General features: G+C 47.8%; 1 protein-coding gene across 1 annotated transcript in view; it reads right to left on the reverse strand.

Moving 5' to 3' along the window:
• ppm1e (protein phosphatase, Mg2+/Mn2+ dependent, 1E) overlaps nt 1-10,015 on the reverse strand; it is a 121,576-nt gene extending 111,561 nt beyond the window's left edge. Inside the window, exon 1 of the mRNA XM_048557079.2 lies at nt 9,706-10,015. Coding sequence (XP_048413036.1) covers nt 9,706-9,887 — 182 coding nt within the window. The 5' untranslated portion in view covers nt 9,888-10,015. The remainder of the gene's footprint in view (nt 1-9,705) is intronic.

Raw genomic sequence — 10,015 nt, forward strand, 5'->3', positions numbered from 1 at the left:
CCACAATAACAACCAAAAAGAATCCTCCTCGTCCTCACACACCACCCCATCAACCTCCGGATCCAACGCATCATCGTCCGACACTTCCACCAATACAATCCAACCCCATCACTAAAGGCATTTTTCCCTTCCCACCCTTGTCTGTTTTCCAGAGGGAACACTCTCTCCGTGACTTCCTTGTCCGCTCCACACTCTCCTCCAGCTCCACCACACCTGGCACTTCACCCTGCAGGAAGTGCTACACCTGCCCCCACACCTCCTCCCTCATCCCCATCCCAGGCCCCAAGAAGACTTCCCACATCAAACAGATGTTCACCTGCACATCGGCCAATGTGGAATACTACATCCGCTGTACATGGTGTGGCTTCCTCTACATTGGGAAAACCAAGTGGAGGCTTGGGGACTGCTTTGCAGAACACCTCCGCTCGGTTCGCAATAAACAACTGCACCTCCCAGTCGTGAACCATTTCCACTCCCCCTCTCATTCCTCAGACGACATGTCCATCATGGGCCTCCTGCAGTGCCACAATGATGCTACCCGAAGGTTGCAGGAACAGCAACTCATATTCCGCTTGGGAACCCTGCAGCCCAATGGTATCAATGTACACTTTACAAGCTTCAAACTCTCCCCCTCCCCCTACCGCATCCCAAAAGTAGCCGAGCTCATCCCCACCTCCCTAACCTGTTCTTCCTCCCACCTCAAGCCCCACCCCCATTTCCTACCTACTAACCTCATCCTGCCCCCTTGACCTGTCTGTCCTCCCTGGACTGACCTATCTCCTCTATACCTCCCCACCTACATTCACCTTTACTGGCTCCATCCCCGCCCCTTTAACTTGTCTGTCTCCTCTCCACCTAACTTCTCCTCCATCCGTCTTTGATCCGCCTTCCCCTCTCTCCCTTTTTATTTCAGAACCCCCTTCCCCTCTCCCATTTCTGAAGAAGAGTCTTGGCCCGAAACGTCAGCTTTTGTGATCCTCTAATGCTGCTTGGCCTGCTGTGTTCATCCAGCTCCACACCTTGTTATCTCGGATTCTCTAGTAACTGCAGTTCCTACTATCTCTGATGCAGTGGTTGATATCTCCACTGTTTGTGGAAGCTTCCTGCATATAAACCGGTTGTTTCGTTTCCTACAACAGTGACTACATTCTAACCTCTCAGGGTGGGGAGTTTGCAGGTTATTGCTCAGATCGTTTTAAATGTGTGTAGTATGCCTAAGAACAGAAACTCCCTCTGCCTTCAACCATGTAATGGTTGCAGATTTGCGAACTCACCCACGTGAATGTCACTAATTGCTGAAGTTTGGAATGTGTTCCCAATTAATTTGTATCCAGTCACCAAACCTCTCAGTGTTGGAATGGAGGAGTTTTACCATTGACCAGAAATCTGATCGGCACAGCCAGTTAAATACACAGTTGATGCAAGAGGAAGTTAGAGACTAGGAACACTCAGTGAGAACTCAGCACCTGGTTCCTCAAAACCTGTTCACCATCTACAAGGCACAAGTCAGAGTGTGATGGTATACTCCCCTGGATGGGTGCAGCTTCAAGCACGTTCAAGAAGCTTGACACCATCCAGGACAAAGCAGCCGCTTGACTGAAACTGTATTCACTCTCTTCACCGCTGACATCCAGGCAGCAGCATGTACTGTCTACAGGGCTCACCGCATAACTTCACCAAGACTTCTTAAACAACACCTTCCATCCTGTTCTGGAAGGACATGGGCAGCAGACACACCACCGCCTACAAGTTTGGCTCCAAGCCACTCACCATCCGGACTAGTTATCATTCGGCCAAAAACCCGGAACTCCCTCCCAAACTCCGGCTTCGGCCTCCCCACTATTAAACTCCAGAAACTTCTGTTCCTTCAGTAATGGATGAAACATGAGCAGAATTGTTTAAGGTGCAAACGGAGGAGGCCAAGAGAGGTGAGGTTGGGCCTTCGCGTGGCGGCAAACGGGTTTGCTGGAATAATCCCAGCACTGACATTCTCCTCACACACCCAAGTTATTCGAGCCTTTGCATAGAGTTCAGCCCCAGGACGAGCAACTCTGATGCAGTGACAGCCACCCAGACAGGTTAAGCTCGAAGGGATCCACCCCAGTTAGACGGCCGGTCACAAACCCTAACAGCAGGGTCAAAGCCCCCCCTGTACCTGCTCTTTCCAGGCAGCGGAGGATCAGCCAACAGTCAGGAGCCCTGGTCAGGGAGGAGTGGACACCTCGCTCAGGATCATTCTGCTGTCCCTGTTTCAAAGGCTTGATGCTGAGGTTTCCAGTTCCAAACTCCGCCAGCGCTGAGGGAGTGCAGCACTGCCTGTAATGTAGCTTTTTAATCAAGAAATACTTTTCAGCCCCTCAGGTGGATGTAACCTCCTACATGTTACAACAGCGATGACATCCTACTGTAACACCTCCCTGACTGGAAACTGCTCTGGGATGTTGTAAGGGTGTAAAAGGTGCTGTAGAAATGTGAAACTATCTTGTCTTGAAAAATGACTGGAGTGGGACCCCTTGGCACATTTTGCCGACAAAGCGCAGTTATTAGACAATTAGACAGATTTGTTACAAGATCACAAGCAGATACCGATTCTGGTGAGAATTCTGGTGATATCTACTCAGTGTGGAGCTGGAGGAACACAGCAGGTCAGGCAGCATCAGAGGAGCAGGAAGGTTGATGTTTTGGATTGGGACCCTTCCACAGCCTGGCCTGCTGTGTTCCTCAAGCTCCACAGTGTGTTATCTCAGACTCCAGCATCTGCAGTTCTCACTATCTCTTCTGGTAGCGTTGCCCAGTCACAGGGGAACCAACTCCCTGTTCTCCTTCGAACGAGCACCACAGAATCTATTCTGTTTACATGATGGAGGAAGACAGAGCCTCAATTTACCTTCTCAATGGTTAATGCTGCTGTCACCGTGACAGTCCCTCGGTATTGCACTGGGTGTGTCAGGCTAAATTACTGGGACTCAAAATCAGAGAGAAAAATGCTACCATTGATCCAAGGCCCATTCCTGTAACTGCCACTTAACACTCAGGGCTAAAATGTGCTAATACTTAGGGGCGTGCATTTAAGATGAGATTGATTTATTGTCACATGTACCAAAGTACAGTTAAAAGCAGTACAGGCAGATCACAGTAAGCAACTATGTATAGATCAAAAAGACTTAAGACAGAAGCAGAGATAATAAAGTGTGGAGCTGGATGAACACAGCAGGCCAAGCAGCAGCTCAGGAGCAGGAAAGCTGACGTTTCGGGCCTAGACCCTTCATCAGAGAGGGGGATGGGGTGAGGGTTCTGGAATAAATAGGGAGAGAGGGGGAGTCGGACTGAAGATGGATAGAGGAGAAGATAGGTGGAGAGGAGAGTATAGGTGGGGATGTAGGGAGGGGATAGGTCAGTCCGGGGAGGATGGACAGGTCAAGGAGGCGGGATGAGGTTAGTAGGTAGGAAATGGAGGTGCGGCTTGAGGTGGGAGGAGGGGATAGGTGAGAGGAAGAACAGGTTAGGGAGGCGGGGATAAGTTGGGCTGGTTTTGGGATGCAGTGGGGGGAGGGGGGATTTTGAAGCTGGTGAAATCCACATTGATACCATTGGGCTGCAGGGTTCCCAAGCGGAATATGAGTTGCTGTTCCTGCAACCTTCAGGTGGCAGAAGCATACAGGTTAAATTGCACAGGACGTGCTCTAGGCAAGATCAACATTAACAAGGGAGGGACAGTTCAAAGGAAATGTGAGGGGCAAGTTTTTTTTTCCACAGAATGGTAGGATTCTGAAATGCGCTGCCAGGCGTGGTGAGTATGTAAGGAATGGAGGGATACGGACAAAGGACAGGCTGAAGGGGTTAGTTTAAGTTGGCATCATGTTCAGCACAACTTTGTGGGCCGAAAGGCCCGTTCCTGTGCTGTCCTGTCCTATGTATAGCACACAACGGCCAGTCGTGTGAGCAAAATGTTCAAAGTCAACATTTCAGCTTCCCCTCTAGAAACAGAATCCCAACCCACAAGCTGGAAAATCTCATACAGCTAGATTGTTGAGGGACGGCACAATGGGAAATGTTGAAACTGAGATGCAACAGGTCTTTATAAAAACCAATGGGGCAGTCCTTCCCACAGACACTGCCTCCTATTGGACAATCACCAAACCACACCGCCAGCCAGTGCTCCTCATCAGGCTCAGCACCACACTGCCCTCTAGCACAAAGAGAGGGAGGTACGAGGGACAGAGTGGTGAGTTCCTCAATGAAGGTAGACACTGAAATAAGATGAAATCTCCTTAATTAATAATAAAAAAACATGCTGACCAATAGCTGTACCAGTGTATTTGAAAGAATACCACTGTCTGATAAATGCACAGAATCCCATCTGACACTAACAAGCAAAGATTAATCATTGCATGAACAATATATCCTTGAAGGTGGTTTGCATGATCACACTGAATTTATTGGATTGAAACTGGCCATTCAGCACATGCTAGTGTTTATATTCCATATGAACCTTCTTTTCCCCCCATTAGAAACGGCATCCTTTGCTACCTCCAGTGTTTATCTAATTTCCCCTTAGATTTATCTACAACATTCCCCTGACTCTTGGGAAGACCGTCGAATCTAGAGAAGAGGTGTCTGCAAAGCATCTCTGACAGGCCCTGCTAGAGGCCAAACAGCACAAGAGGTGAGCATCCCTCGCACACAGCACCACCCCCCACAAAAAATCCATGAGACATTAACCTGCAGCAGGGTGTAAGAATCCAGCACTTGCCTTTATAGGCATTATGGCTCTTGCCACCTTCTAATGTCTCTCAGGACAAAGACGTTCCTCCTGATACACTGCTATACTCACTGTTGACTTGCTTGTATTTTGTGGTGGCTCATCTTGGTCTCTACTCACAAGCCCATATACAGTTTTAAAGCTCTCAATTTGGACTCATCTCAGACTTCTTGTTCCTTGGAAACGAGCCCCAGCCTGTTTCTTCTTTTCTGAAAAGAATCTCTATGTTGGGTTACCGTCCACTGCCTGTTTGCAACATGAACAGCAAAGCTGGAGAGGTGATGGCCGAGTGGTATTATCACTGGACTGTTAATCCAGAGACCCAGGTTCAAACCCTGCCAGAGCAGATGATTAGAAGTTGAATTCAATAATATCTGGGATTAAGAGTTTAAGGATGACTGCAAATTTGTTGGGGGAAAGTCCCATCTGGTTCACTAATGTCTGTTAGGGAAGGGAGTTGCCATCCTTATCTGATCTGTCCGACATGTGATTTCAGACCCACAGCAAAGTGGTTGACTCTTAACAATGCTCTGGGCAATAAATGCTTCATCCCATAAATGAATTTTTAAGAAGTATTCATTGAGAAACCCCAGTGCGGTGTTGCACTAGGAAAAATTTGGAACAGATGGAATCTGACTGAGAATCACCTTCTCTTTCCCCGTTTCAGTTTTACTTTTGCTTTTCCTCTTGTTTTTTTGCTTACATAGGGAAGCATTTGTTTATTCTTTTGCCATTCGCACCTCGTCTAATCACATCTTTTATTTCTTGACCCATTCCCACACCTTTTGGCTTTGCCCTGCCACTTCTGTAGTCATTATTCCCTCCGATTTTTCATCTGAAAAGCAGGCTTTTCTTCTTGCTCTTAGAATCATAGAAATATTATGGCACTTCTGTCTGCACTGACTGAGAAATAAGCCTCCCTACCTAATCAATCCCACTTACCAGCATTGGCCCAGGTAATGCTCTCAGGACCTAGGTTCAAATCCTGCCACAGCAGTGGCGTTTCAAATCGTTAATTAATGATGACCTTGAAATTATTGTCGGGAAAACCCTTATCTGGTTTTCTAATGTCCTTTAAGGAGGTAATCTACATGTGACTCCAGACCCACAGCAATGTGGCTTGACTGATGGATAACAAATGCTGTCCAGGTCAGTAACCCCCACATCCTATGAATGAACTTTTAAAAATGCTCTGGGTTACAGCACATATACTGACACATGTTAAATGATCTGGTTTTTATTAAGAGATAACACGGTGTGAAGCTGGATGAACACAGCAGGCCAAGCAGCAACAGAGGAGCAGGAAAGTTTGACGTTTCGGGTCGGGGCCCTTCTTCAGACCTGCTCCTCTGATGCTGCTTGGCCCGCTGTGTTCATCCAGCTTCACGCCGTGTTATCTCAGATTCTCCAGCGTCGGCAGTTCCTGCTGTCTCTGTAATGGTTTTTATTAAGCCTCTGTTATCTTTTCAGGCAAGGGGTTCCAAATCCTAACCTCCCATTGGGTGAAAAATTGTCTCCTCATTTCTACCCTAATGTTTCAACTGATCACTTTAAATCCATGCCTCTTAGTCACTGGTCTCCAGGCCAAGGTCAACATGCCCTTCCCATCCACTTTATGCAGGACTGTTACAAATTTGTGCATCTCTTTCTTTCACCCTCCGTCCTTCCCTCCCCTCATTGTGCCTGCTACTTTTCGGACCTTTCCCTGTTTCGATGGATCTGAAACATTAACTCTTGCTTCTCTCTCCATGTTTGCAATATCTTCTGTCTTTCCCAACCCAGTAATGAGCAGCTTGTCAGATTGTTGCTCAGTGTGAACTGGGCGTTCCTCCCCTTAACAGTGCGCCCTGCTGACGTTTAATTCCAGCATTACACCACGCAGGCTCCTCACAGCAGGGTGTTCATCCCGAGGTCAGTCTCAGAGATATCAGAACACAAAATACTATAGACTGAAAGGGTATCAAAAAATACTGGGAATACTCGGCAAGTGTGGCAGCATCTGTGAGTTAACGTTTCATCCAAACTAACAAAAGCTCTGATTCTCTCCATCGGCAGATGCTGCCCAGACCAGTTGAGCACTTTCTGCTTCAATATCATGTGTGTTACCATTTTTTTTGGACAGTTGTCAACTAATGCAGGGAGGCAGCAAAATGGAGTTGAGGCCACAATGGGATGGGGCCCCTTCCAATTGTGATGGATTTTATTGAATGCTGGAATAGGTTTGATGGGCTGATTGGTGTAATCCTGCTCCCATTTCTTGTGATCCGTTACATGCTCAGTGGGCAACATGGACACCCCACACTCCCACAGCTTCTATTATTGCAATACTTGGTGACTAAACCCACATCTCTGCTGTGGAGGTGATAGTAACACAGTGGCAGTGTCTCTCCAGAGACCCAGGTTAATGCTCTGGATAGAGATAATGGGAACTGCAGATGCTGGAGAATCCGAGGCAATAAAGTGTGGGGCTGGATGAACACAGCAGGCCAAGCAGCATCTTAGGAGCATCTTAGATCCTAAGATGCTGCTTGGCCTGCTGTGTTCATCCAGCTCCACACTAATGCTCTGGGTACACGGGTTCAAATCTAACCATGGCAGCTGCATGAAATCTTAAATCCAGTTCCTAAATCGGGGAATTGAAACCAGTAACAGTAACAGTTGGCACATCAATTGTCATATTTTTTCAAAAAAGAACCAGTTTGCTTTAGGTTAATCTGCTGGCTTTACCCAGTCTAGCCTACATGTGACTCTGGACCTACAGCAATGAGAGTGACTGCCCTCTGGAGTGGCTGAACAATCCACTCAGTTTCAGGGCAATTAGGGATGGGCAACGACTATATCTCACAAAACTATACAAAAAAAAGACTCTTGACTGGGAAGCAAAAGAACCCACACTGACAATTCCAGAAACTGGATTTGCATATCAGACTGCAAAATCCTGGCTAAGTCTGCAGCTGTTTAGAGGTATACCTGGCGTGCTGGGATAGAAACAGGAGGGGGGGGGGGGGCGCTAATATCCAAGAATAAATATCAGACCAGACTGTGCCTTACACACAGATGAGTCAAACACAGCTGTAACTCTCCAGTGATGTTACTAATCAGTGGGTAAACTCCCACTTCCTCACTAGCTCTGTTGTCAAGGTGCAAATAGCAAGCCTTAAACGTGCTGTCACCTTCGCAACTATTTCCACTCCTGACATTTCAAAGTTGCTTTTTTGTAGTGTGCATTCAAAAATATTCTCCGCCGATTTGAATTTAAGAAAATAGGAACTCGCCAAAGCGGGTTTAAAATTCGAGTGAGGCGATCATTGAAATGAAGCAGATGGGACGAGGCGAGGGCTGGAAGGGATCGTTTTAAATGAAATTGCAGGAAAAAAGGTTTACTTTTTAAAAAGCAGCAAAAGATAAAATGTAATTTTTTAAAAAAAGAGATGGGGGACTGAGTTCACCAGCGGCCAGGAGAAGTGGATGGGGAGGGCTAAGTCTGAGATGAACGTGTGTAAGGGGGGTCTCAGGGACGCGCAGAGTGCGCGGGAGCGCGCCTGGCAGTCCCTTAGGAGGAGCGGGGAAGCAACATTATCTGCTCCCTGTCTTTTTGGGAGACAGGTTTGGGTTTCTGGGAGTTAGCTGCTCCTTCGCTTTTGGGAGGCTACAGGACCTCTCAGCCCCTATGCCTGGCCGGGTCCACGGCCCTGGGTAAACCATTAAAACCACATTTTCACAACCGAACCCAGGTGCTTCAGCATAAAGCGAGCGAGTTGATGCTAGCATTGCTTCTTCATCCCGTTCCGTGAGCTTTGACATGAAAAGCAGTCCCCTACCACCCGAAACTCCCTCAAAAAAAATCGCACCAGGTTCAGATCTCAGGCAACCCGATAAACGGAAAAAAATATTAAATTTAATTGCAATTTCCACAAACAATTAAGGAATGCCACAGCAAACAAGGGACGAACAAATCCAACTCTCTCTCCGCCCCAACACCGGTTATAAAAAATTCCACAAAACATTATTAAAAAATTATTTCACAAATGAAAAACATTGCCCCTTCCCCCAAATCCCGAACCGCCCCCCCCCACCCCAAGCAAAGACCAGAAAAGCAGCTGTAATATTTAGCAGATCGCCCGGAGGAGGTGTCTCACAATGTACAATGACAAAACGAAACAACCGCCTTGTTGAACAAAAAATCTAAAACAAAGAAACAATTTCTGCGTTGCAACTTTAAGTGTCTGGTAACTTCAGCTCCGTTTTCAACCCCTCGGTTCGCCGGCTGGATGTTCAGAAATAGCCCTGGGCTTTCCTGTTTAACAGCTAAAAGCAGATTAATCGGTCACTTCCCCAGCCCGGGTCAGACCTGATCCCATCCGATTTAATGAATAATCTTCGGTAAATACAGAGAATGCAATGTGCCTTTTGTTTATGTATCTTGCTGCTACGTCCCCTTGTCTTTCTTTTTGCAAATTATTACATTTTTACAGTTACCCCTCTGTCCAATTCCCTCTCATCTCTTGATCCCCACTTTTCCAGGGTTACTTCGAGCAGCTTTTCAATGTCAAACTCCCGCTTGCCCGAATGACAATTTACTCGTCAGACCAGCCTCGTCCCTTGTGCACGCTGCCTGTTGAGACACCTGGATTGATTCTCTCCGAATTACAATCGACAGGACTGTTCTCAGGGTCAATTTAATGCTCTCATCCTCTGTCTCCAAGCAACACCAAACCCTCCCCCACAAAAAAACCTAGTTTGTTAAGAGAAATAAAAGCTTCACATTCAGCCCAATTTCGCTTCTGGTGTCTCAGATGACCAAGTACTTTTGCTCGTCTCTCTCCCACTTTATAGGGTGTCTGGTATTTGATGCACTCACAGGGTGTTGAGGTGAGATGGGGAACGGGGTTGGGGGGGGGGGCACAGACTGGGTTAAGTCTGAATAAAAATCGGTACTTAACTATCTGCAGAGATGCTGGAGGCAGAGGTCCAAGCACTCGCCCTCCAGCTCCTCCTCGGTGATGTGGTTGGAGACCGGCCGGAGGGGCACAGGGTCCTCCTCGCCGAAGGGGCCCCGGAATTGGCGCAGCAGCAGCTCCAGGAACCGACGGAAGGCGCTCTCCTCGTTGGCCGACGCTGCCATCGCTTCGCATTCCCGGAGCCCCCGAGCGGATCTGCAGCAGCCGGCTCACCCGGGCAGAGCGGAGCACAGGCAGACACAGGGACCTGAGTGCGGGGGGCGTGCGCGCTCCCGACTGCCGGCGTGCGCAC

Source organism: Stegostoma tigrinum, chromosome 27 (genome assembly GCF_030684315.1).
Source record: "Stegostoma tigrinum isolate sSteTig4 chromosome 27, sSteTig4.hap1, whole genome shotgun sequence".
Taxonomy (NCBI): domain Eukaryota; kingdom Metazoa; phylum Chordata; class Chondrichthyes; order Orectolobiformes; family Stegostomatidae; genus Stegostoma; species Stegostoma tigrinum.